The 27,500-nt window shown below is 40.5% G+C and overlaps 2 protein-coding genes across 3 annotated transcripts in view; both read left to right on the top strand.

Moving 5' to 3' along the window:
* The window catches only part of LOC140996645 (MARVEL domain-containing protein 2-like), a 30,886-nt gene extending 24,747 nt beyond the window's left edge, over positions 1–6,139 (top strand). Inside the window, exons 11-15 of the mRNA XM_073467095.1 lie at positions 3,160–3,275; positions 4,523–4,627; positions 4,722–4,893; positions 5,303–5,344; positions 5,449–6,139. Coding sequence (XP_073323196.1) covers positions 3,160–3,275; positions 4,523–4,627; positions 4,722–4,893; positions 5,303–5,344; positions 5,449–5,547 — 534 coding nt within the window. The 3' untranslated portion in view covers positions 5,548–6,139. The remainder of the gene's footprint in view (positions 1–3,159; positions 3,276–4,522; positions 4,628–4,721; positions 4,894–5,302; positions 5,345–5,448) is intronic.
* Positions 6,140–6,584: 445 nt separating this feature from the next.
* gtf2h2 (general transcription factor IIH, polypeptide 2) lies at positions 6,585–24,491 on the top strand. 2 transcript variants are annotated; one of them, XM_073467302.1, is made up of 15 exons: positions 6,585–6,621; positions 7,802–7,862; positions 7,951–8,028; positions 8,126–8,162; positions 8,857–8,943; positions 9,038–9,088; positions 9,388–9,442; positions 14,609–14,714; positions 14,799–14,889; positions 14,991–15,186; positions 17,183–17,246; positions 17,343–17,446; positions 17,605–17,704; positions 22,950–22,989; positions 24,216–24,491. In XM_073467302.1, exons 2-15 carry the CDS (start codon positions 7,807–7,809, stop codon positions 24,324–24,326), a joined length of 1,176 nt encoding a protein of 391 aa, XP_073323403.1. In that variant the 5' UTR covers positions 6,585–6,621; positions 7,802–7,806; the 3' UTR covers positions 24,327–24,491. The 2 variants fall into 2 exon arrangements, with proteins under 2 accessions (XP_073323403.1, XP_073323404.1); XM_073467303.1 differs by lacking the exon at positions 6,585–6,621 and adding an exon at positions 6,652–6,740.
* The last annotated feature ends 3,009 nt before the right edge of the window (positions 24,492–27,500 follow it).

Genomic DNA, 27,500 nt, shown 5'->3' with positions numbered 1-27,500 from the left:
ACACTGCGCCGTAATAGATTAAAATCTTGTAGCACCCGTAAGGTCCCCCTGCTCAAGAAGGCATATGTACAGGCCCGTCTGAAGTTTGCCAATGAACACCTGAATGATTCAGAGAATGATTGGGAGAAGGTGATGTGGTCAGATGAGACCAAAATCGAGCTCTTTGGTATCAATTCGACTCACCGTGTTTGGAGGAAGAGGAATTCTGACTATAACCCCAAGAACACCATCCCCACCGTCAAGCATGGAGGTGAATGCATTATTCTTTGGTGGTGTTTCTCTGCTAAGGGGACAGGTCAACTTCACCACATCGAGGGAAAGATGGATGGGGCCTTGTAAAGTGAAATCCTGGGTGACAACCTCCTTCTCTCAGTCAGGACACTTAAAATGGGTCGTGGATGGGTCTTCCAGCACGACAATGACCCAAAACATACAGCCAAGGCAACAAAGGAGTGGCTCAAAAAGAAGCACATTAAGGTCACGGAGTGGTCTAGCCAGTGTGCAAACCTGGTAATCAACTACAAGAAACGTCTGACCTCTGTACTTGCCAACAAGGGTTTCTCCACCAAGTACTAACTAATGTGTTGATAGGGGATCAAATACTTATTTCACTCAATGAATTGCAAAGTAATTTATATCTTTTATTTAATGTAATTTTCTGGATTTTCTTTTTGATATTCTATCTCTCACTGTTAAAATAAACCTACCATTAAAATTATAGACCGTTCATTTCTTTGTCAGTGGGCGAACTTACAAAATCAGTGAGGGATCAAATAATTATTTCCTCCACTGTATAAGCTGTTAACATACTTAAGCAACTTCCAGTCTTTTAAGTCTAGGGAACTTGGAGATCCTGAAACCATGACATAATTCTACTTAATGTTAAACTGTCAATTTTTAGAATGGAAATGGCTACATAGGAAAATACTTAACTTTAAGGAACCAAGTGTAGAGTCTAAACTGTTCTGCTGTGAGACATTCTTAAAGAAAATGCAGCTAAGACATATTTAGGCTATATGTATACGTATATAGGCCCACACAGAATCTGCTGTTTGGTAAACAAAATATAATATTGACTGCTGAGGAACTAAGTAATAACTATTTATTTCAACCTGCTTGAGATATATTAAGGTTGTTTTAATGAATTGTGTTTGCTCAAAAACAGTCTTTAATCGGTCGGTTAATCTCCTTGAGAAACATTCCTCTGAATTCTGCAAATTTTCATTCTGGATCACTGCTGAAGAGTCTGAAAAAAATCTGCTGATTCCGTTTGGGTCTGTATTAGTTAAGACAGTTGAGAACTGATAGTGTGTGTGTGTGTGTGTGTGTGTGTGTGTGTGTGTGTGTGTGTGTGTGTGTGTGTGTGTGTGTGTGTGTGTGTGTGTGTGTGTGTGTGTGTGTGTGTGTGTGAGAGACAGACAAGGATCAGTTTCATTTGCAGTTTCTGGGTGTGGTCTGTTAAACCAGTCTTAGTTGCAGCTTGATGTGCTCTGTTGGGAGGAAGATGTGCTCTAAAAATAAAAACCTATCCAACAACTAATAGCACATACAACATCTGAATAACACTGAAATCCTGAGGAGTGGGTGTACAAAAGAACATAGTTACAAATCCAAGGGTTCCTTCATGACATGGTTTGAGGACAGTGGCACAAGTGAAAGTAATAACCTGAAAATTACTTTCATGCCATGTGTGTGACGGTTCCCAGAAATGCCTACAGACCTGATATTTCAGCCATTGTCCTGGCTGAAAAAATTGTCTCGGGCTTCCTGTTGATGGCAGTGATGGTTTCGGTGGTATTCAGGCATGGAGGGAGAAGTAGAGGAACCGGTTAGTCCTGGTCAATGCTATGTACAACCAGAATGTTTATCATATGAAGAGAACAGGTTGGTGTAAACTAGGGCAAGTATGAGAGGAGCCTCAGAAGACCTGACTGAAACCCCATGCAAGCAAAACTTTCCAGGAGAAGAATGGATAAAAAATAAATGGCTACTTGGCCACAATAGCTATTGTAAATGGTTAATACTTTAATAAAGGTGTGCACGTGCAGATTTTTTACTTATGTAGCAAGCACCAATATGTCGGATGTCCCTGGTTTAAAAAAAATAAAATTAAAAAAAGTGTATCACATGACAGAGGGGGACTTAAGGGGTAATCTAGTTTTAATATTGCACTTTCATAGGGTTGAGGGTCTTGTAAGAGACAGTATAAAATAAAATATAGACAATATTCAAGTAAGATATCTTGACGTTTAGTCATTAGTTTTGCCAAAGTTCCAAAAACACTGAATCCTACACTTCCCACACTGCTTCCAAAAAGTTAGACCCTCTTCGTTAGGCTCTTTATGGTCTGTCTCAGAGGATGTAGACTGGTGGTATACGCCTGCCTTTGGCCGACTATTTCGGGCAGCATTCTCCTTGCTTCTGCTATCTGCATGTTACTGTTTTTAAAATCATCATTGCAGCAACCTCCGAGTGTCAATCTACATGATGAAAATGTTGCCAAACAATAACCTGTGGCATCATTTATAAAACTCTGCATAGAATCCACACTAAATGTTTGTGTACGTACGAATGAGGAAATGTATGTACTCAAAAAAATATTCTGATTCATAAAACATGGCGTATGCCTGCCGGTGCACAATTTTCTTTTCCAAATCTCAAATCAACTTGGAAATGTGTGCACGTAGATCAGCCCCTTATCCCACCCTCTCCACACCCAATGGTAGGCATTGATAGTCAATGCAAAGTTTCTTATGAATGTTGATGCATGCAATGAGCCTGCTGATGGGATGGATTTTCTTTTGGGAAACAGAATACACGGTATTTGTGGTTTAGTTGGAGGTTATAAAACAATGATGGATGCATAGACCGTGCTACAGTTGTTAAAGCCGACTGACAGCTGATCCAGCTGTGATCAGCTGCAGTCATCATCAGAGACGGTCGTCACTTCACGTGACGCTGCAGAGGACAGGACGTCTCATTTTTCTTAAAACATATTTCCTTGGTCCTCTCTCCTACCTTGGTTTCCTCATGTCTCCTTGGTGGGCAGGACTAGGACGAAAGGAAAGGACGCAAATGATGGAAACGTGGAAACAATTTAGGTGAAATAACAAGCAACTTTAGTGCTAAACTCTGCTGAAACCTTGTCTCTTGTTCCAGGTGAATAATGTGTCTGGTGCCCCAGAGGTGTTGTTGAATGACCCCAATCCCCATGTCGGGGGATCCAGAGACTATCTGGACCAGCTGGACCACAAGAAGCCTCTTTATCTGCCAGGGTGAGATATGAATCATACAGTACACCTCAGAAGAGCCTGTTGTTCATTCAGAGATTTCCCTCATTCTGAAATGAGCCCGATGAGTTTACTGGAGGCCTGTGTTAGCTCAATCTTTGGGCGCTGCTCCGGGGTCCCATTTATAAAACTAACGGAGAATCCACATATTTTTGTGTATGTACAAATGAGGAAATGTATATAAACCAAAAAATGTTCTTCTTTATAAAACCTGCAGTATGCCAAACTGCACAATTTTCTTTTATAAATCTGAAATCATCTTGGAAATGAGTGCACATGGATCAGAAGCCTCATTTATAAAACTGTGCGTAGGATTCACGTCAAAAGGTGGCATACGCACAAAACGCTGGTCTATAGAGACACTATGAGGCTTGGATAACTTGTTACATACCAGGAAGCCAAATTGTTGGAGTGAAAGAAAAAGGGCAGTTTACCATCAAGCTTATAGTTACTTAGAACTTTTATTTACAGTATTGGTTAATTTGCCTGAACCCACACTATAGCTATCTTTTGGTATCTGTCTTTTTTAAGGTTGGTTGTTTTATATTAACACATTATTTTCAGCACTGATTGTCCTCCAGTGAGCTAGCTTTGCTGTCAGCAAAGATTCACTAGATAAATATCAGAATCAGAAAACAGATATTTTGCCATGTAAGTTTTACCATAAAAGGAGTTGAGTTAAAAAAAACTGTGCAGTGCTTAAAATGATGAGAAAGGAAGGTAGAGAATACTGATGTAGGAATGTGCAAATGTTTATTATATAAGGAATATATGCAAGGTTCAAATTATAATGCATAAATTAGCATTAGCGTAACGTAAAGGTAAATGTGGAAGCTTTAACCTTGGTCTGGATAGATCATAGCCTACCACTGGAGGGGAGTGTTTTAAAGATGTTATGACCAGGTTGGGAGGAGTGCAGCTTTATGAAATTCACAACAATCTGTCTGTAGCAATGTCTTTAGACTATTGAGTGTTTAGTTTGCACAGTCACAAGGTGGCAAAACAGTGTGGGTCATCAACAATAGTCTGGAAATGACACAGAAAAATTAGAAATATAAAAATGCCAAAATATACTGGAGTGGGCCTGGACTGCTGACTGGAGGTGCAGCTGTTTGTGTACAGAGAGATGTTTTCCAAGCTTTACATGCTGCCTCCTGTCAGAAATGAAGTCCATGATCTGCTATAGAGGATGCCACAAAAATGTATAAAAATGTATATATCGGTATTTGCAGAGACTCGGACATCAGCAGCTCTGTGGGAGGCCTGAAGCCCAGGCTGAAGGACAACGACACTGATGTGTATTCTCAAGATGACCTGGACGAGGAGGACTTCAGCGTGTGAGTGGATGTTAAGGCGACTATAACATCATATACTATATCATATACATCATATACATATAACATATACTATCACTATATATCTCGTCTGCAGTATGTTTCCTTCAATTGTGGATGAGCAAGAGCGTCTGAACTACAAACGTGAATTTGACCGGGATCACCAGGAGTACAAGAGCCTGCAGGCTGAGCTGGATGGCATAAACCAGGACCTGGCTGACCTGGACAGAGAACTGGACCGAAACCCTGAGGGCAGTCCACAGTTCTTTGTGAGTGTAGCAGTGTCAGTTTGAGTTGTGGCTCATTCTACCCTTTTTCAAAGGAATGAGGAGATCTAAAATCTGTGGTTATGATAACAAATAGAATTCTGTTTGGATAAAAATGAGAACTTGGCCAAGTATTGAGAAAGTAGAGAGGAAAATTTAATTGGAATAAAATTATGGTGAGAATGTAATTGGGTTTCCACCAATGTTACTGAAAATAAATAACAGTAAAGTAAAAGTAGTTTAAAAGTATGTCGTAGCCAAATCGAACACCTCTCAGTCTGGGGGCAAAAAATGTGTCAAAGGTCAGAAAAGACGTTGTATTAGCATAGAACTAATCTGTGTGTGAATCTGGGATGTTGCTTTCTTATGAGTGGTCACTTCAGGTCATTGACTATTATGTTTCTATCCTTAGCATGCCATGGATGAATTCACCCGACTGAAGAACCTCAAGAAGGTAAGGCATATACAGTAATTTCCACCAATGTTGTTATTTACAGTGAAATGCAGTTATTTTGTGAATAAAATGCAATAGTTTGAATTATTTTCTATCCTCTGCAGTCTCCAAACTATGAAATTAAGAAGAAAAGGTGTAAATATCTCCGGTCCAAACTGTCACACATCAAGAGGAAGATCAGTGAATATGACCGCCGACCTTGAGCCTTCACCTCTCCCCCCCTCTCATGCTGGGAAAGAGACAGATCTGTAAATTCCCATCCCCACCGTGTTTGAGTTTGTCACAAACCAATGTGGGAATACTACTATATAATGAACCTGTTGCTTCTATATTACATATATATCAAGCCAATCAAATGAGCTGTTTTCCAGAAGAGCAGGTGTGAAGGAAATGTGCATTTTTATTTTTTATTTTTTTTGCTGTTGTCTTTGATTAATTCTTCGACCTCAGTGAGCTTTATTGAAGAACTATCTTGGTGTATTAAATGTATTTTCACTGTTTCTCCCTGAACTTAGAAAGTGAGAAATGTGATATGACATGTTATTGTTTCACCATTACAGACTTTTTCAGGGATTTATTGTAATTCATTTATAGGCTTTTTAAAGAAACATGTTATATGTTCTGTGAAGGCAAAGCTAAGATGAGACATACATTTGCTTGGCACAGAGCATCCCTTGTAAATAAAGTTTATTTTTACTCTTTAAAAACATTTAATTGTTCAATATCAATCTTCGTTGTACCTTCTTGTGTTATCTGCAAATGATAAAACTGTCTCTATAACTGTAGCCTTTTTGATAACGGATATTAAAAGGGGAGAGTTAAATAATGCTAATACTTTTATTTCTCATTTCAACGTTATTCAAAAGCAAATTAACAATTCCTCCAGCATGGCAGTATATATATTTATTCTGCAGATTTTCCATTGATGGAAAAATTGTCTGCTTCTCTCAACTGATGCATCCAACGTGTGTAATGTGGTGTGCAATCACAAAGTTATATCCGTTTGCATACGGTCCGGAGAAAGCAGGGATGTACGCTTTCAATAATAATAATGAAAACTGATCTCATTAATGAGATCGTTTTACCGTGTATCCAAGCATCTAACATGGATTCCACAGACAGGTGAAAATAAAAACTTGCCTCGGTAATTGTGCTGCTATTATTAGTAGTAGTGAATGTAACTTTATGCACAGTTAACTGAGTGGATACTTTTCTCTGAAGCGCATGTTTCCTTCCGGACATAATACTGCGTGCACCAGCTGGCGTTGCACTACACGGTATTGTAGATACGACTGGTTGTTAAAACTAGCATACATTATTTGTATCAGACATGATAATAATCATTTAAAAAATAATGTGATATGAACTAGATGATACGAATCATAACTTGATTCACGTTAGTACCTTGAATTACTTTAACCCAAATAACGCTCGTTAACAGAGGTGTTAGCTAGCAAGCATCATTAAAAGTTGTTGACTTCGTTTTAATCACTTACAGTTATTTAATCCAACTGCGAGGTTTAATTTGATATAACGAGATGTGCATAATGCTGTTGAAAAACTAAGGTCAACAAATAATTTGCCTCAAACAATCAGCGTCAGCTCTTGTTTTTAATATTATGTTTGTCTGTTTCGCCACAGGGACATGCCAAACTGTCTTATACTTTCTTCTGAAATTCAATCATCGGTACAAATAACGATGTATACATAAAGTTATTGATCAAATCTAAACTCAGCAAATAATTCGGCTTAGTTTTTGGTAACGTAACACTACTATCTCCGATAATATGCGTTTCACACAGCGTCATCCCATTCAGAATACTTGCTACTGAACAATGCGTTCCTTAGTTGTCTTAACTGTGTACTTTGTAGAGTACAACCCTTAAAGGTGCACTATGTAGTTTTGGGGAAGAGGGTTTAATCAGAAGAGAAAGATTTTCATTGACTTTTAGTTTTTAATGCCTAAACAAACCAAATAAACTCTGAATATATTGAATAAATAAACTGACCTTAAAGGACAACACAGTTTCATACTGTTATACTTTGTTTGTATCTGCCGGGCCCTGCCAACTTTGTAGCTTCAAACTGTCTTCTGGGGACCTTATTTTCCTCTGAGAACAGCTTGTTTATTCAGTTAAAGAAAAAAATAAATATTTCTTAGTTTGTATATTTACTTCATTAATACTGTAAATATTAAAATGCTGAGTTTTGAATTTCTCCTCCAAAACTACATAGCGCCCTTTTAAGGATTCATTAGTACCTTCTGATATATAGCATTTGGCACATTTACAAACCAGTTTGAGATATAATGTTGTGGTAAAATCAGCATGACCATTGGCGCCTTGCGATTCTTTGCTCATTAATGCAGTTTTGACACCATGTGCAGAAGACTAATGTGAAGCTGATATTTACTATTTCTTTGACTGTTGTGTAATTAGTTTAATTTCTACCTGTTAGATATAATGGATGAAGAACCAGAGAGAGCCAAGCGGTGGGAAGGAGGATATGAGAGGACATGGTAAAACTGTGAAACTACGGAGATTTCAAACTTGAGATGTGTGTCGTCATTTGATGCAAAATTGTGGGGTGTATACATTTTCCTACAGGGAGGTGCTGAAGGAGGATGAATCTGGCTCACTCAAAGCCACAGTGGAGGAGATCCTGTTCCAGTCCAAAAGGAAAAGGTGCGTGTGGTCAGTCCCAAGAAGAAATCTGTTAATTCTCACAAAAGTTATTACTGTTGTTGATACAAACTTAACTGCCACATTGTTTATTTCGTAGGGTGATAGAGAGCCATGGACAAGTGAGGCTTGGAATGGTGAGTGAGTTCTGTCTCCTTCCTACACGGTTCTAAACCCCAAGGTCACTAAGATTTAATGGCAACATTATGTCAATTGCTACACAGCATTACTTTTACATATAAGGACATTATGTGGAAACTTTAAAAAAGTCTCTGTCTACGATCAGTGAGAGAGGCTATTCATTTTGACAATGTTTTTCTGTTTTGACTCGCATCATGCCCAATTCAATTCAGAATACATGCAGAAATTTCCCCCACAGAACAAATGATACTTTTAATTAATATTGTGTGCATAACTGTTATGATGGATTTGAGATCATGTCATCATCATCAGGTGCACAATTCATTTTTATCTCTTGTTCTATAACATACTGTAACGTAATATAGCATAGATAGCACAGCAGCAAGTCGCTTGTAATGACTCTTCTTATGAATATGGTAAACACAGCCCAGTTTGACTGCCTGATTACAATAAATAGGTTACTCATTATTTCTTTCATTAGATTACAGCTTCAGCTGATCAGTGTTAAACTGTTACGTTTGAAGCAGTGCACAGGAATGATCTACGAACTACTTTGGACACCCAGCATTAGCATTACATTAAGTGCTGTGTAGGGATTAGTGTATTTTGCTATTAGGGAAATAAAATCTTCTGTTTAGAATGTATCATTACAAAACACCTCAAGAAACTATGGGATGTCTTGTGCTCTAGATGCGTCACCTCTATGTGGTGATTGACTGTTCGAGGAGTATGGAAGACCAGGACTTGAAACCAAACCGCCTCACCTCCACTCTAAAGGTAGATTCAGTGGCAGACCTGTCACACTGTGCACCAGCAGCCATATGGTATGATAAGCTGTAAAGCACTGTCTCCTTTCTCCTTTCCTGTTCAGCTCATGGAAGCTTTTGTTGATGAGTATTTTGACCAAAACCCCATCAGTCAGGTATGTCTATACAGTACAATCATGAGTTTTACACTGAGTTGTATGGAGACTTTAAGTTTAATCCTTTTCAGCTCTTGTTTTAACATGGCAGGTTCAGAAGAGGCTATTGAAGAAAAAGTTACATCTTGTATAGGATAGTAGGTAGGCAGGTGTAGCTCTGGTCCTGTCTATGCACTGGCCAACACAGAGAAATTATTGTGATGGGGAAGCTGTAAGTTTAAACATAGCTCTGTGCTGGACCTTCAACATGTTGCCAGTGGGTGTTATGTGACATTCCAACATGTGTTATGTGTCTTCAGGTGGGTATTATCACCACAAAGAATAAAAGGGCTGAGAAGCTGACTGACCTGGCAGGTGAGGATCAAATAAATTGCTGATGTTAGACTGTACCACTCAATGGAATGCTTAAAGGTCCAGTTGATAATATGTATTCATATAATTTATTTTTTGAATATTTATAGAAAGATTCTTTTTGGATACAGGTTTCAAATTCTGAAAAGAAAAAATGTAAAGTTTTAAGAAATCTAATCTAAGTTAGATGTTGATAGAACAAGGTCTTAGCAATCATGCAATATTATTGGGCAACCTCCCAAGTTTTAGCTTTTTCCGATATGCTTTTATCCTATTTAGTTTTTGTCAACACCGTCAGACAACATATAAAGCTAATTATTCCTATTTATTTAGTCTTACATGGATTCAGAGCTTATAAAGTATTATGCCTACACCATAAGTACACATGTATTCTGTTGAATATTAAATATTCACTTTTGTTAACTTTTTATACTACTTCATATGTACTTTTTCGTCATGCAACTTTTATAATTAACATAAAATATGCAAAACAAGAATTTTGGACCTATAAACAACATTTTTAATTTTAAAGAGAGAATTACTTTAATAAATCAAATGCACTGGAGGAACAGACTAAACAAATCATTTTAAAACAAAAAAAATGTCGGTGTTGACTCAGACCTGACATTGTTGACATGGAGCTGATGGTAGTGACTGAGGCCTGATTACAACAAACAATTCCAACAATTTCACCACTAAAGTCAATGTTGGATTGATTAACAACTTTATATAACAATCTGGTCATACAAATAACAATTTTCATGCACATTTTATCCTTCTGTAAATATTAAAAATATTTGGTGTATCAGGATGCCCTGAATCCATTAATGCCCTTCATCAGGGCACTGATGGCATTGTGGCTGATGTGAGCCCATCGCAAGATGGTCTCCAGTTTTATTTCTAGTTTTCAAGCCACATGAAGGCTGGTTGGGTTAACAACCCACAAGTGGCCCTAATGACTCTGAAACTCAGAGCTCACACATAAACTTAAAAACTTAAACTTTATTTATTTATATAGCACCTTTCATACATATGAAATGCAACACAAAGTGCTTTACAGGTTAAAAGACCCGACCCGAGCCAGCACACACATACGCACAAGACACGCACCTACTCACTCACTCACGTTGCTTGCTGCCTCTGGCTTCTCCTTAAAATGCATACATTTATATCATAATTTGAAATAATTATATATACAAATATACTATACAATATGTGTATATATATATATATATATATATATATATATATATATATATATACATACTATACAAAAGAGACAGTGTTGAAATGTTATGGTTGTGACACTAGACACATACATACATAAATAGGGGGGGTGGGGGGGTGGCTTTTTCATAAATATTTGATGATGTTGACAAAAACTTGAGACACATTTTGACTAACCACAAAATAAGAATACATTTTATTGAAAATTAAAAGATTGTTTTACATTTTACTCTTTCATCTGAAATATGTGGTTTACATTATTATTACATTATAAAATTATAAACAAACATGTAAAAATGTTACTCTTGTGCAAAGGACCCACAGATCAATCATGATTGATGATGATCGATTGTCACTGGAATTAGATATGTTTTTAGACAAGTCTCAAGAATCAGTTAGCAATGTTACTGTTGTGACTTAGATGAAGATCAGAACACATTTTATGATCAATTTATGCAGGAATCCAGGTAATTCCAAAGGGTTCACATACTTCTTCTTGCAACTGTACATGTTCTTCGTGTATGTAAACTTTTGACCGCGACTGTACATATAATGAAATATATATACAGCTCTGGAAAAAGAGACCACTGCAATTTTTTCTGAAATCAGCATCTCTACATGTATGACAGCCATTCCATTCCAGTGTCTGTTGAATTCCAACACAAGCACACCTCATTCTACTTAATGAGGTACTGATTAGGTGATCACCTGAACCAAATCTTATTTAATGAGGAAAAGTATAAAAAACACTGCTGTGGTCATCACTATCCTCTTGCAATAGGACCAGCTGGATGACAAAAACAGTGCTAGTAGTACCTCAAAAGTAATTGGAATCAAAAAATAACTATTGACCATGCCAAAAGAGTTGAAAAGAAAAGTTTTGAGTGAGGAAAAGAAGGGTTCAATTCTGGCTTGACTGGCAGAGGGATACAGTGAGCGTCAGGTTGCTTCCAACCTTAAAATTTCTAAGACGGCGGTTCATAAGAACGAAGTCAAGCAGCAGACATTGGGGACAACAAAGCTACAGACCAGCAAAGGGCGAAAACGACTCTCCACTGACCGGGATGACCGTCGACTCATTTGAATGTCACTCAGCAACTGTAGGATGACATCAAGTGACCTACAAAAAAATGGTAAATGGCAGTGGGGGTGACGTGCACGGCGAGAATGGTTCGAAACAGGCTCCTAGGGGCAGGGCTCAAGTCATGTAAAGCTAGAAATAAGCTTTTCCCAACGCTTGGTTGTCTAATTGTTAGACGGAGACCTGGAGAGGCCTACAAGCCACAGTGTCTCACACCCACTGTGAAATTTGGTGGAGGATCGGTGGGGTGCTTCAGCTTCAGCAAGGCTGGAATAAGGTAGATTCGTGTTTGCGAAGGATGCATGAATCAAGCCACGTACAAGGTTATCCTGGAAGAAAACTTGCTTCCTTCTGCTCTTACTATGTTCCCCAACTCGACAATGCTCCATGCCACACAGCTAAGTCAATCAAGATGTGGATGAAGGACCACCAGATCAAGACCCTGTCATGGCCAGCCCATTCTCCAGACCTGAACCCCATTGTAAACCTCTGGAATGTGATCAAGAGGAAGATGGATGGTCACAAGCCATCAAACAAAGCTGAGCTGCTTGAATTTTTGTGCCAGGAGTGGCATAAAGTCACCCAACAGCAATGTGAACGACTGGTGGAGAGCATGCCAAGATGCAGGAAAGCTGTGATTGACAATCAGGGTTATTCCACCAATTATTGATTTCTGAACTCTTCCTAAGTTAAAACATTAATATTGTGTTGTTTATAAATGAATATGAACTTGTTTTCTTTGTTTCATTTCAGGTCTGAAAACACTGCATCTTTTCTGTTATTTTGACCATTTGTCATTTTCTGCAAATAAATGCTCTAAATGACAATATTTTTATTTGGAATTTGGGAGAAATGTTTTCAGTAGTTGATAGAATAAAACAAAACTGTTCATTTTACTCAAACACACCTATAAATAGCAACATCAGAGAAAATGATAATTTTGCAGTGGTCTCTTAATTTTTTCCAGAGCTGTATATTTAAAAATATAAATGGTCGGCTGGAGTTTATGAACACATCCATCCACATAATATTTATGAATGCATTCATTTAAAGATTTCCAGCTTTTTTTGTTAAAGTTGTATCTGTTCAGTTCTTCCCCCACAAATAAACCCTCTTTTCAAAGAAATCAATAAAGGGACTCTGAAACATCTCTGAAGATGATCAGCTGAGACATCTGATCATTTTCGTACACACAGGACAGCTGTGTCGTCTTTTAACTGTTTTTGAAGTGTTACTTTGTTCTCTTTGAACAGGCACCGGATGCATGCAAGTTAGCGATGCTATCGCAAATCAAAATTGACAGCTCAAGAATCAAAATCATGACACCCATTGTGGCTGAAAAGGTTAAACGCAATTAGGTTTAGGCAACAATAAATAATTAGTTAGAAAAAGATAGTTTGGGTTAAAATAAACCCTTTCACATATTAACTATGTGTTAGAAAGAATAACTTCTCCAATGTGCGTTTTCCTGTACTAGGACCACTTCTGTTTTCACTATGCACTAGATCACTAGGCTCCGCAATCACATCACATGGATTCTCTTACCACTGTTATGCTGACGACACCCAACTTTTCCTCTCTTTTCCCCCATCCTCCAATACCGACGTTGCAACGCACTTCTCGGAATGTCTGGCAGACATCTCTGCTTGGACAACTGCGCATCACCTCAAGCTCAACCTTAGTAAAACTGAACCCCTCTTCATCCAAGGGAAAGACTGCCCTCACATGGACCTGTCAGTCATTGTCAAGGACGTCACAGTATCGCCTTCATCGACTGCGAGGAACCTGGGCGTAATCCTCGACGATGGACTATCCTGCCCTTTCCTCACAAAAGACGCTACGCAACTCCTGGTCCAAACGCTGGTCATCTCCCACCTGGACTACTGCAACTCTTGGCTGGACTCCCAGCCTCCGCGACTAAACCGTTGCAATGTATCCAGAATGCTGCAGTGCGCCTCAATTTCAATCTACCTAAATTCTCCCATGTGATCCCCCTCCTCCGTGACCTCCACTGGCTTCCTGTTGCGACCCGCATCCGATTCAAGACGATGGTGCTGGCCTTCAAGGCCATCAACGGAACTGCACCCATCTATCTCCAAACACTGGTCAGCCCACATGCCCCAGCGCGATCACTTCGCTCTACTACATCCGCTGGCCGGCTGTTACCGCCATCGCTGAGAGCAAACAAAGGTCGCTCAGCGAAGTCGCGACTCTTCTTTGTTCTGGTGCCTCAGTGGTTGAATGAACTCTCGACCAATGTCAGGACAGCAGAGTCACTCGCCATCTTCCGCAAAAGACTCGAGACTTACTTGTTCAGACTTCACCTCGACCCCGCATAGCATGACACCCCCCCCCCCCCCCCCCCCCCAAAAAAAAAAAAAACAACTACGTATATGCACTTGTATGTTCACTTATGTACTTAAGGTATCCTTGATAAATAGCAGCTACCATGCTCAGATGAGGGCTTGAAGATTTTTTCTATTTTTTCTTTTCTACTTTATCGACGGTGATATGTTGTGGTTTCTTTCTTGTGATAAAATGTACTCTTTGTAAGTCGTTTTGGACAAAAGCGTCTGCTAAATGCCCTAAATGTAAATGTCAATGTTTTCGCTGAGTCGCAAAGCTATGACATTACAAAAACATTTTGATCAGTTGCAAAGATTGTCCTGAAACAACATTAATTATGATGTTCAGCTCAATGATTTCAGATCATGTGTCTCGATCTTTTCAAATAGCAGCAAGCATCATGCTGTCCAGAGAAAGCTACGCCCTTCAGTGTTAGATATTTTTGCCTCTGTCAGCTACTGCCTCCTGTATGTGCAGCTTTAATGTATTGTGATGTCGTTTTATTTCACCACTAGGAAATCCAAAGAAGCACATTGCTGCTCTGAAGAAAGCAGTGGACACTGTCTGTGTAGGAGAGCCGTCCCTGTACAACTCTCTCAACCTGGCCATACAGACCCTCAAGTAGGTTCTGCATGTTTTATGATTCAAATTGGCTTCTATAATATTACTGAATATCACTCAGTTGTTGCCTTTCTTTGTATGAAGGCACATGCCTGGGCATACGAGCCGGGAGATCCTGATAATCCTCAGCAGCCTCACCACATGTGACCCAGCCAATATCTATGAGCTGATCAAGGTGAAGTCATGTTAAACTCTGCAAGGTTAACTGTATATCTGGCATTTCATTTCAACTTAATGTAAATGTAACTCTCTGTAACCATGTTCATCCTTTGTCAGACCCTGAAGTCTCTGAAGGTGCGGGTGTCAGTAATTGGTCTGTCAGCAGAGGTTCGGGTATGTACGGTTTTGACCAGGGAGACAGGCGGATCATACCACGTTATCCTCGATGAGAGCCACTTCAGAGAGCTGTTGATGCTGCATGTCAAACCTCCTCCAGCCAGCTCTTCATCTGAATGCTCTTTAATACGCATGGGTCAGTATACATATGCTGTCTCCATCTTTGGTTAAGAATCAGCTCCTTTTCTGTTTCCAACCTAACGAGAACCATAAGACACATCAGAACTACCAGATACCAAGTAATGAAAAAGAGCCAATGCAAAGCATTTATGAACTGGCTGGAAGGTTGGCCTAACAAAGTGGCATTGTACTGCCTTCACAGACCAAGGTCTGTGTCTTTAAACATAACATAAACAATACTCTGAAAAAACGACACTTAAAAAAGTATGTAGTAGTATGTTCATGAAGGTTCAGGGTCATCCAAGTCATGGTAATTCTAAGTACTGTATCGTAGGCAACTGGACATGTTTCAGTTTCTTGAAGAAGTATTAATTAAGAGAAGATTTTGTTTTTGTAGAGTCAAAAATTAGGAAATTACAACAATTTAGAAAATGGGAACCATCTGCTTTCAACCAGAAATTTTTGCTTGAAAGCCTGTACAGCCAAAAGTGTATGTTATGGAAGAATTATCCTATCTTTATTCAAGAGGGTAGATTTTCAGTTTGAGAGCATGATTTCATTGCTTTAGATCTGAGCGAGCACAGGACATATTTGAATGCGAGCGAAATTTTTGTGTGCAAGAAGAAGATGTGTGAGCACAAGCATGTGATTTTTGAGTTCAAGCACACATTTTGAAAGAAAGCAGCAAACATCTCAGTGCGAGCACAAAATGTGAGCGTGAGGAGAATAAATCTGAGCACGAGAAGGAGCTGTGTCACTGAAAAGTAATGAAATCATGCTCTCAAACTGAAAATCTACCCTCTTGAATAAAGATAGGAAAATTCTTCCATAGTCTGTCTGGTTGCTTCCAAAATTATATCACTGCATCAAGCACAAGATTTCCTTCATTTCTGATGGATAGATGATGTGTGTGGAGTGAAAATTGTTAGACTTTAACCAACATTTAGAGAAAAGTCAAGTTAAAAAACCATAAAACTAAAACTGATATTTCAAAAACTGTAAAAGATTTTAAAAAGCTGAATACAAGTTAAATAGTTGAAAGTCTTATGACTTGTTGAACGTTTAAATGGAGTCTGTAGCTCAATCTATAGAGGAGCAGAAGAGTTTCAAAGTGGGGTGGGTTTAAAGAGGATTTGAAGATTTCTCCATTTACTTCCATTGTAAAATAAAATTTAAAAAAGCTAATATTTTAAAAAGCAGAAAAGCAATAGGCATAATTGGCTTAAAAAGGTGAACATTTTGATAGTTGAATGGTCTCTGTTGCTGAATGTATGAATAGAAGGAATCCATAGGAATGAATGGGCAAAATTTTGCAGAAAAAGCTGAATATTTTACAAAGCATAAAAGGTAGAAAAGCCAAAGTAATAGCCATAGTGTCTTTAAAAAGCTGAACATTTTGATAGTTGAATGGTTTCTTGAGATGAATATTTTGATGTTTGAATGGAGTTAATATGTTGAAAAATGTAGAACGAGTTATGCAGCAAAAAGACATGACGGAAGAATAATAAAGAATTCTGTCCGTAGAACATATGCCTCCAGCATTCACAACCACTAAGACAAATATAGAATCAGCCTTATTGATTGGTTCATCTTCAGTTCAGTTCAGTTCATTATCTACCGCTTTTCCGTGAGGGTCGCGGAGATGTTGCCGCTTTATCCCCCCTTTCAGGGGATTGCGGGGGTTACTGGGGCCAAATCCAGTTCTCATAGGGCGGAGGCCAGGGTATACCCTGGCCTCCGCCCTTATTGATTGGATTTTAAATAACTCTTTTGAAATGTACTGAGGTTAAACCAAAGCACTTCTGAACACTTGGAACAATCCCTCCTCATTGTACCCCCAAACACCACTAAAAATAACCAAAATTAGACAGCGAATACCTCAATAAAATGCAACTATTTGCTCCCATAAACCAGATTCATGAAGACCATTCTCACCTGATCAGAATAAGACCATGAGCCTCTAAGGACTGTTTGTCTTAGAACCCAATCTTTGTCATCCTGTGTTTGCTCAGGTTTCCCGCAGCACACCATCGCCTCTCTTACTGACCAGGATGCCAAGCCTTCATTCAGCATGTCGTAAGTAGAAAACAATATGATTTAAACCCTGTAGACAGGACTGCGTGCAGCCACTGTGCACTAGAGTGAATTTTCTTTGTCTGGTGTGTTTCCTAGTCATCTGGACAACAGCAGTGGTCCAGGTCTCTCTCTGGAAGGATACTTCTGTCCACAGTGCCACGCCAAGTATACAGAGCTTCCTGTGGAGTGTAAAGTCTGTGGTATGTCTGATGGGATGATTCAGAATCAGTGTAGGATTAGATGAAACTTGGACACATTACATTTCTGTGGCATTCAAAAAGTACTGTTCTGTTAAATGTACGGTGTGTTCAAACCAACAGCGGTGGACTGGTGTGTGTGTGATGTGTTGTCTCCAAAGGTTTGACTCTGGTGTTGGCCCCCCATCTCGCCAGATCCTTCCACCACCTCTTCCCTCTCGAAGCCTTTACAGAAAGTCCTTTGGAGGAGCTTCAAGACAGGTGGCTCTGATAAACACTCTCTCTCTCTCTCTCTCTCTCTCTCTCTCAAATTCAAATTCAAAGGAGCTTTATTGGCATGAAAGTTTCAACAATTTTGCCAAAGCATCAAAATACAATATTGACAAAGTAAACAATTACAGAATAAATAATACATATATGATTAATAATAATAATAGTAATAATAATAGTAATAAAACAAATAAATTAATAAAGAAAAGAAAAAGCGAAGAAAAAAAAAGGTGTGTGTGTGTGTGTGTGTGTGTGTGTGTGTGTGTGTGTGTGTGTGTGTGTGTGTGTGTGTGTGTATCAGTGTGCAGGTAAGTGGAGGAGATCATGTCAGGTGTTGGCAGCTTCTCTTCTTCTGTGGCAGGCACTAACATATTTTGCTGCATCTGCAGCAGTGGCACTTTTCTCTCCCAGTAGATGTTGTATTTTTTCTATGTCTGGGAATTTGTTGAAATTTGGGGTTGTGTGTGTGATTTTGTTGTAGAGTTGTGTTCTGTTGTCTGTGTATGTGTCACAGTGCAGCAGGAAGGGCTGCTCTGTCTCCACCTGTCTGTGTGGACAGAGCCGACACAGCCGCTCTCTCTGGGCAGCCACGTCTGTCTGTGCCGGCCGCTCTCTGAGGCCCGGCTGTGGCTGCTGAGTCTGTACATAGTCAACGTTTTCCTCAGTCTCGGGTCAGTTACAGAGCTCAGGTACTCTGCCATGGAGTATTGTCTGTTTAGGGCCAAATAGCATTGGAGTTTGCTTTGGGTTTTGGTTGTAGATGTCCAATAGTTGATGTATTTGTCTTTTTCTTTTGCTATAATTTGGTGGGGCCGGATTGTGTGAGGGCGGTCTTGGTGCCCGGTGCTGTTGGAGCTGAGCCTCTGGACCAGCTGGCTGAGGGGACTCCTGTCTCTGCTCTCCTCTTGGCATTGTAGGGCTTTGTAGTGGTGGGAGCCAGGCTCGCTGGCTTTGAGGTGTTGGTAGAATTTTATAGCTCTTTTGTGGATCCGAATTAACAGGGGAAATTGGCCTAATTCAGCTCTGCATCCGTTGTTGGGGGTGTTCCTGTGGACTTTGAGGATGCTTTTGCAAATCTCTGTGTGCAGGCTTTCGATTGGGTGTTTGTCCCATTTTTTAAAGTCTTGGTTCATGAGAGGGCCCCACACTTCACTGCCGTACAATATAATTGGTTCAATTATGGATTTACATATTCTGATCCAGATTTTGACAGGTACGTCTGTTTGAGGATTTTTTTATTGTCCAGAAAGCTCTTCTGCCCTTGTCTCGGAGATCTTTAATGGCCAGATTAAAATTTCCCGTTGATGTGATGTTTAGTCCTTAACATGTGTAGCTGTGTGTGTGTTCTATGTCCGTAGAGTCCAGGTGGAACCGGTGTTGGTTTTTCTGACTCTTAGGTCGTTTCTGGATGACTTTTGTCTTTTCCAGGTTAACGGTCAGGGCCCAGGTCTGACAGAACTTCTGCAGGTGATCTAGGTTTTTTTGTAGAGCCTCCTTTGATGGAGCGAGCAGTATTAGGTCATCTGCAAATAATAAGCATTTGACTTCTCTGTCAGAGAGGGTGAGACCAGGGATATCGGACTCTTCCAGGAATTTGGCCAATTCATCTATGTAGATGTTAAACAGGGTGGGGCTCAGACTGCAGCCCTGCTTCACCCCTCTACTTTGGGGGAAGAAGTCTGTTTCCATGATTCCAATTTTTACAGCGCATTTATTATTTATGTACATTGTCTTGATGATATCGTAGATTTTTCCTCCAATACCTTTTTCTAATAATTTCAGAAACAGACCATGATGCCAAATTGAGTCGAATGCTTTCTTGAAATCTACAAAACAAGAGAAGATTGTGTTTTTGTTCTGGTGGACGTGTTTCTGGACGAGGGTGTGGAGGGTGTAGATGTGGTCGCTGGTTCTGTGTTGTGGTGTAAAACCAATCTGACTCTTGCTCAGGACATTGTGCTCACTGAGGAAGTTTTGCAGACGGCTGTTTCAGATGCTGCAGAATAACTTCCCCAGGTTGCTACTGACACATATTCCTCTGTAGTTGTCTGGCTCGTATTTGTTTCCACTTTTAAAGATTGGAGTGATGATCCCTCGGCTCCAGGCTTCAGGAAAATGTCCAATGTTCAAAATCAGATTGAATACTTTCAATATGGCAGTCTTGATTTTATGGCTGCTAAACTGAAGCATTTCATTTAAGATGCCATCAGGGCCACTTGCCTTCCTTGGCTGCAGGGTCTGGATCTTAGCCAGCAGCTCCCCTTCACTCATTTCAAAATCTAAAGGATTGTGTTTGTCTTTAACGATTGATTCAAGGGTTTCTAGTTTGGTGAGCAGATTATTTTGGGCCGAATCCAGAGTGATTGCACTGTATAGATTTTTAAAGTGGCTTTTCCATATTTCCCCGTTTTGAATAGCCAATTTTTCCTTGTGTGATTTGTTGAATGAATGCCATTTTTTCCAAAAATTATTTGAGTCAATGGACTCTTCAATTTCTTTAATTTGGTGCTGTTCATGCTGCTCCTTTTTAGCTCTCAGTGTTTTCCTATATGATTTCAGTGTTTCCCAGTACTGGAGGCGGAGCTCATGATTGTCAGGTTGTCGTGTTTTTCATTGGATAATTTTCGGAGTGTTTTTCTCAGACACCTGCAGTCAGAGTCAAACCACTTTTCATTAGCTGAGTTTGAACTGTGACGCTGAGATTTTTTCAGATTGGATAGAGATGCTGTGTTGTCAAATATGTAGTTAATATCCCGAACAGCCTGGTTCAGGCCGTCACTACTGTGGGGATATGAGGTGGTGATAAAATGGTCTAACTGGGATTGGATTGGACCGATTGCTTTCTGGTAGTCATCCTTGCTATTACTTGTCCATCTATAAGGTTGTTTGGAGTGGTTGAGTTTGCTGGGCTCTGCTACATGGGGGTCCGTTGGTGTCTTCCTAATGTACAGGGTGATTTTGCTGTGATCAGATAAGGGTGTTAGGGGGCTGACGGTGAATGCTCTTAGACAGAGGGGCTCTAGGTCTGTAATACTATAGTCCACTGTGCTGTTGCCAAGAGGAGAGCTGTGTGTGTAGAGACCAAAGGAGCCGACCGTTGACTATGTACAGACCATGGTGCGACACAACTGCAGCAGCTGATGCCCATTTCTGTTGACAGTTTTGTCAAAGTTGTTCCTGTGCCGATGTGAAGGAGAGGGGATGTTGATCTGGCCCGGTATGTGTTTGTCTCCATGTGCATTAATCAGATCTGGTTCTGTGCCTGTTCTGGCGTTAAGGTCACCACAGATCAGCACGTTTCCCTGTGTTTGGTAGTAGCTGATTTCATCTTCAAGAATGGAGAAGCTGTTTTCGTTATAATAAGGGGACTCTGATGGGGGGATATAGGCTGTACACATGAATATGTCTTTGTCTGTGGAGACCACCTCTTTTTTTATTTTGAACCAAATTGAAAAATCTCCTTTTTTGAGTAATTCTATTGAGTGTATGAGGTTCATCTTGTACCAGATCAACATCCCTCCTGAATCTCTGCCTTGGCTGACACTTTTCAATTTGGTAGATGGGAAAAGGACTTCTCTATAACCTGAAGGACAGCCAGTGGGCATGTCTCCTCTATTCCAAGTCTCCTGCAAAACAATGATGTCTGAATTTTCTAACTCTCTATTAAAGTCTGGGGTCCTGCTCTTAAGGCCAAAAGCAGAGGAGCTCAGACCCTGGATGTTCCAACATGCGATAATAAACGATTTAGATTTCATTACATTTTAAAACTCAAAATGTAGCATTCAGTGTTAAAATGAGATAAACTCCCAATCCTAGTGTCAATGAAGGGATCGGTTTTAGAACATGTTAGATATTAGCTTACCTAATAATAATATAACTCTTTAAATGAATGAATAAATAAATAATTAAATAAGTAAATACAAATAATAATAATAATAATAACAATAAATAAACACTCTAGGGTTGTCTACTGTGTGTGACCTATCAGGTGGGAGAAGAGCAGGCTGAGCATGTGCTGGATGTCTCTCAGCTGGCTGTGTGGGGGTGTAGGGGTGGGGTTGGAGGTTGGAAGGGTAAGGCGGGGGTCTGCTGCTCTCCTCACCACCTGAGCGTAGCTCAGTGGGCCGGGGCGTGGCTCCTGGTGATGGTGCTGGGGTGGGGCTCTTGGGGGCAGGAGGGGCTCTGGTCGGGTGTGAGGGGGTTCGTAGCTGTCCTGGTGGGGTCGTCGTGTAGGGGGATGAAGATAGTCAGGTCTCCGTGGGGGTGGTCTGGATGGTCTGGATGGCGGTCTGGATGGCAGTCTGGGGGTGCCGCAGTCCGACCTGCTCCTTCTTTGGGGAGTGGACTGGTCTCGGTTGAGAGCGACGTCCTTCAGTGTCCGGGCGAAGATGGGGACGGTGTTTTTAAGTAGATGGACGTAGTCATAAAGGCAGCTGATGTCCAGGGTGGGGTGGTGGGCCAGGTGGACGTTGGGCCTCAGGACGCAGTCTCTGGAGACGCTGCTGTTGATCCTGTGGATGGTGTCTGGGTGGAAGTCTTTCCTGGGCAGCAGGGTTGATATAACCACTCTACTGTTTGGGAAGGTGCTGGAGGCTTTTTCTATCACTCCTTTGAGTGACTCTGACACTCTCTCCTGCTGCGTCTTCAGCTCATTGGAGCCGGTGTGGATGATGATGTGACTCGGAGAACCCAGACACTCCTCTGACAGCAGCTCCATGGCATGTTGGCTGGTTGGGCACCAGAGTTTGGCCACCTTGTGGTTGGGGAAAAGTTTCTTTTCATTTAAGAACTTTCCATTGGAGTCGATGAGGATGACGATGTCTGGCTGCTGTGCCGGTCTGGATGGACGAGGGGTGGAGTCATCCAGTGGGCTGGGGGGTGGTCTGGGTGTGGTGTTGGTCTGTGGACTGGAGGGGAGCTGCTGGGTGGGTGGAGCCTCTTGGTCCTGGTGTCTCTGGGTGGGGCTCCCAGGGTCCTGGTTGTGGTCTGGGTGTGAGTCCTGCTGTCCTGTCAGGTCTGGGGTGACTCTGTCTGTCTCCTGGAGCTTCTGTAACAGAGAGGCCAGCTCTCTCCTGTAGCTCTCTCTCTCCTCTCTCAGCTCCTTCACCTCCTCTGTCTCTCTGTCTCTCTGTCTCTCTCTCTCTCACACACACACACTCACACACACACACACACACACACACACACATAGATACTGTGCCTCTGTGTATCTAAACCTTTTGTGATTTGGTTTCAGGTTCTGTCAAGCTTGTCAAGGGGAGCTGAAAGATAAAATTGTAAGTAGCTGAGTGTATGTCTGGCTCTGTGGAGGCCTTTCAGATGGTACAACATACTTTTTGAAGTTTAGTTTACCAGTCACAGGATTATTCAGCTCGCAACATTTGTTAATGATGTCTTGTAACTCTGAAAGAGATTTGTCAAGTCTGAGAAAATAACCACGGTGATGTACTAGTGTACAGGTGAGACCACTAGTTACTTCCTCAGGTCTCAGGGCAGACGTGAACCTTGGATGTTGCTTTTCGTGATCTGTGAAGGGACAGTTCACCCCCAAATCTAAAATGCATGTATTCCCTCTTACCTGTAGTGCTGTTTATTTATCTAGATTGGTCTTGTTTGACTTGCCAAGTTCTGGAGATATCAGCCGTAGAGATGTCTGCCTTGATTTTCTTTCTGTATCACTGTGCAGAAGAAGCATATCTACTCATAGACAAGAGGTTAGATAACTAAGCTAGCTAATGTTACAGCTCAGCTGAGGACATCATTAAAGGTCCATTAATGAGTAGATGCATGCTTGCTTCTGTGTGGTGTTATGGAGGGTGTAGTTTGGCAGTAAGAAAATAGATCCTACATGAAAAATAGCTCTTACATGAAACTGCTCACAACAAGGTCTGTGGATTATCTTGAGTAACCAGGTAATGATTTCTGTTGCTACGTTGCTGTGGAGTTTTTCAAATGTATTCAAAGCAGACATTTCTTCAGCTGATGTCTAACAAATTCATCATCACACACCAAAACAATCTAGATGGCTAAGACTACAGTTAAGAAAAATATGTATTTTTGACTTTTGGGTTAACTGTCCTCCTAACTCCTTAGCCACCAAAACACAATTTTATCATATTGTATGGTATCAATTACCAGTAACCTCCCAGATATGATAGGTCTGCGTTACAAAAAAGATGTGTGGAGCTGTGGTAATTTACTATGCAGGTAAGGATTATATAGAGAGACACTTTTGAGTTGTAGCTCCTTTGGAGCTTCACCTATATTCTATGAATCACGTTATCTTGGCCTCTGCTGCTTCAATTTTTTAGCATTCCTTTTTAAAAAAATGTCTTTGATGTCTTTTTAATGCTCTGACTATAAAGCACTTCAGTAATAAATCAGTGGTTGATTAATAAAAAAATAGAATTATAGCAATTTTAAGTGTAAAATTGTCTACTTACATTCATTTATTCATTGCAACTTCCGTCCCTCTACCCATGGTCACTCTCTGTGTTTCTAGATATTCACCTGTCCATCATGTCAGAGTGTGTTCTGTGTGGAGTGTGATCTCTTCATCCATGACTCGCTGCACTGCTGCCCGTGCTGTATTCACAGTCAGAGTGCCTCCTGAAGCTGAGAGGCTTACCAATAAGGGCTCAATGCTACTACTACTCTGGGACGCTTTGTATGAGAAATTGTGTCAGAAATGGTTTGTGTGCTCTGCTTATACACATTTTTGTACTGCAGTTCTGTTAGTGACATGGAAGTTACAATAAAACTGATTTTTGTTTTTGTACTCGTGTTTTAACTCATGATAAATGTGTTCTGTATGTAGTTTAAAACCAGATCTTTATATATAATCCCAAGTCTTGCATTTGCTATGCTAAACTTTTAGGATACAGTCAAACTACATCCAATGATGTATGTCAAGCATGTAAGTAAGTAAAATTCAAAACAGCTAGGGCTGCAGCAACTAATAATTAATTTCATTGTCTATTAATCTGGGCATTATATTCTCAATCTAGTAGTTGTTAGTCTATAAATGTCAGAAATTAGTGAAAAGTGTTTCCCAAAGCCCAAGATGATTCCCTCAAATGTCTTGTTTGTTCCACAACACAAAGATATTCAGCCTACTGGAAGAAAAAAACAGAAAATATTCACATTTAAGAGGCTGGAATCAGACTGTTTTACCTCCACCAAGAAGCTTATGTTTTCACCCATGTCTGTTTTTGCCGGCTCGTTGGTTGGTTGACTTGTAAGCAGGATTACACAAAAACCACTGAACGGATTTCCACATAACCCGATTTGTGCTGCGGATCTGCTAAAATGGTAGAGGGAGTTATTATTTCTCCAGAAGGTGGCAGTGATGAGCTGTGCCGCTGTAAGCCGCCGTAAAACGTGACGAAGAAGAAGAATGTCATTTCCGGTGCCTGAGTTGCAGGCGGGGGGTTGGAGCATGTGATCGCGAGAGAGAAGTGGAGGGGATTGGCGGATTGGCACGAACTGAACCGTCTGTGACTAACCATCATGGGTGACTGTACAGATGGAGATAGTGATATTATGACATGACAGAATGTCAGTAGAGAGAGAAGTGACAGCTCTGGCAGTGCAGCTTCTGGCTTGGAGGCTGGCGACATGGCTGAGAAAAGGTGAAAAACATGAGGGAGAGTGAACAACCGGAATGGAAAGTAATGATAGTGTTCAAAAAAGAAGGGGGACATTTTCACCCACTGAAACTGACAAAAGCAATTGAAAAAGAAATGGGTAAGATCAAGTTTGCTAAATACTTGAGTAACTGGAGGCTATTGATATAAGATCAGATGCAAAGACACAAGTTCCTCAGAGCAGATACATTAAATAGAGAAAAAAAAAGATCACGACCCAGGAAAAATAGCAAAACTTAGAGGTGTTATTTATAATGGATGAGATAGCTCAAGAAGTAAAAGGGGGAAAGGTTGTGAAAGCTACAAGGCTGCAAACACAAAGAAAGGGCCTGAAATCAGACAGCCTGTCAGTAGTCCTCCAGTTTGAAAAAGGTTTGCCTAAGAAACTAAGAATGGGGTGCCCTGTTCAAAGACAAGCCAGAGAGGTACACAAATATAAAGAAACAAAGCAGGTGTCTCATGCTGACGCAGTTAAAAAAAAGTAAAGGAAAGTGAGCTAGCCAGACCCAGTGCTGTGCATGTGATGAATAGCGCAAGGGTGTCTGATACCAACAAAAAGAGCTTCCACTTCCTACACCAAATCCATACATAGAGGAGATTAACGCAGACACACTGATTGTGCACAAAATTAGCTTTGTTGCTTTCATCTGCAAGACTGAATGTTGCAATGCAGCAAAAGAGAAAAAGTGATATAATCAAGACACTTGTTGAGGCAGCTGTAGAGATCCTGGGGTTTAAAGACATTACAGCTGAACTGATACATGAAATGTTGAACCTGACTAACAATAATGGACTGTCTCAAGGTAATTAGTATCATCCTTATGGTAATCCATATCCTGAAGAGAGTTCAAGAAAGTTGTGGCTGATTTGAAAGTGGCACCCGATGTTATTTGCATACAAGAAACATGGAACAAGACCACACTTGGACTTTGTCATGCCAGGATATAGTTCTGTACAATATGATAGAATTGGAAGGCAAGGTGGAGGATGTGTAACATTTATAAAGGATACTTTAGCTTATAGGGTTAGGGTTAAGAATCAATGTATCAAATGAGTATGAATGCATAGTGACAAAAATGTGTAGTCCCAGAGGAGATGTTAAGTTCATCATTTTTTACAACCCTTGCAAGAACTTAACAATGCAAAAATTGCAGGAGATATCAGGAAGTGCGGACACGAGAGGAATTGTGTGGAGACTTGCCCACAATACTCTTTGGGGAAGTGAACATACAGATAGTAATGGAGAAGTGGTGGAAGAATTAATTGAGGAGAGAGCATTTGTCTGTCTTAATGATGGAAGAGGCACCAGAGTGGACATTATAAGAAATAGAGTCTCGTGTCTAGATCTTACCCTTGTGTCTGGAAATATGAGTGACCTACAGTGGCTCCCTTCAACTTTTTCACATTTTGTCACGTTACAACCACAAACGTAAATTTATTTTATTGGGATTTTATGTGATAGACCAACACAAAGTGGCACATAACTGTGAAGTGGAAGGAAAATTTTTTTACAAATAAAAAACAAAAGTTTGGCGTGCAAAAGTATTCAGCCCCCCTGAGTCAATACTTTGTAGAACACCTTTCGCTGCAATGACAGCTGCAGGTCTTTTGGAGTATGTCTCTACCAGGTTTGCGCATCTAGAGACTGAAATTTTTTATCAGCAATTTTCAAGTCTTGCTAGAGATTCATTCATTTATTTAGGTCTGGACTTTGACTGGGCCATTCTAACACATGAATATGCTTTGATCTAAACCATTCCATTGTAGCTCTGGCTGTATGTTTAGGGTCGTCCTGCTGGAAGGTGAACCTCCGCCCCAGTCTCAAGTCTTTTGCAGACTAACAGGTTTTCTTCCAGATTGCCCTGTATTTGGCTCCGTCCATCTTCCCATCAACTCTGACCAGCTTCCCTGTCCCTGCTGAAGAAAAGCATCCCCACAGCATGATGCTGCCACCAACATGTTTCACGGTGGGGATGGTGTGTTCAGGGTGACGTGCAGTGTTAGTTTTCCGCCACACATGACGTTTTGCATTTAGGCCAGAAACTTAAATTTTGGTCTCATTTGACCAGAGCACCTTCCTCCACATGTTTGCTGTCCCCTCCACATGGCTTGTGGCAAACTGCAAACGGGACTTCTTATGG

This window comes from Pagrus major, chromosome 5 (assembly GCF_040436345.1).
Source record: "Pagrus major chromosome 5, Pma_NU_1.0".
NCBI classification, from domain to species: Eukaryota; Metazoa; Chordata; class Actinopteri; order Spariformes; family Sparidae; genus Pagrus; species Pagrus major.
Note: the sequence above shows the minus strand (reverse complement) of the source record. Positions and strands in the feature narration are given on the sequence as shown.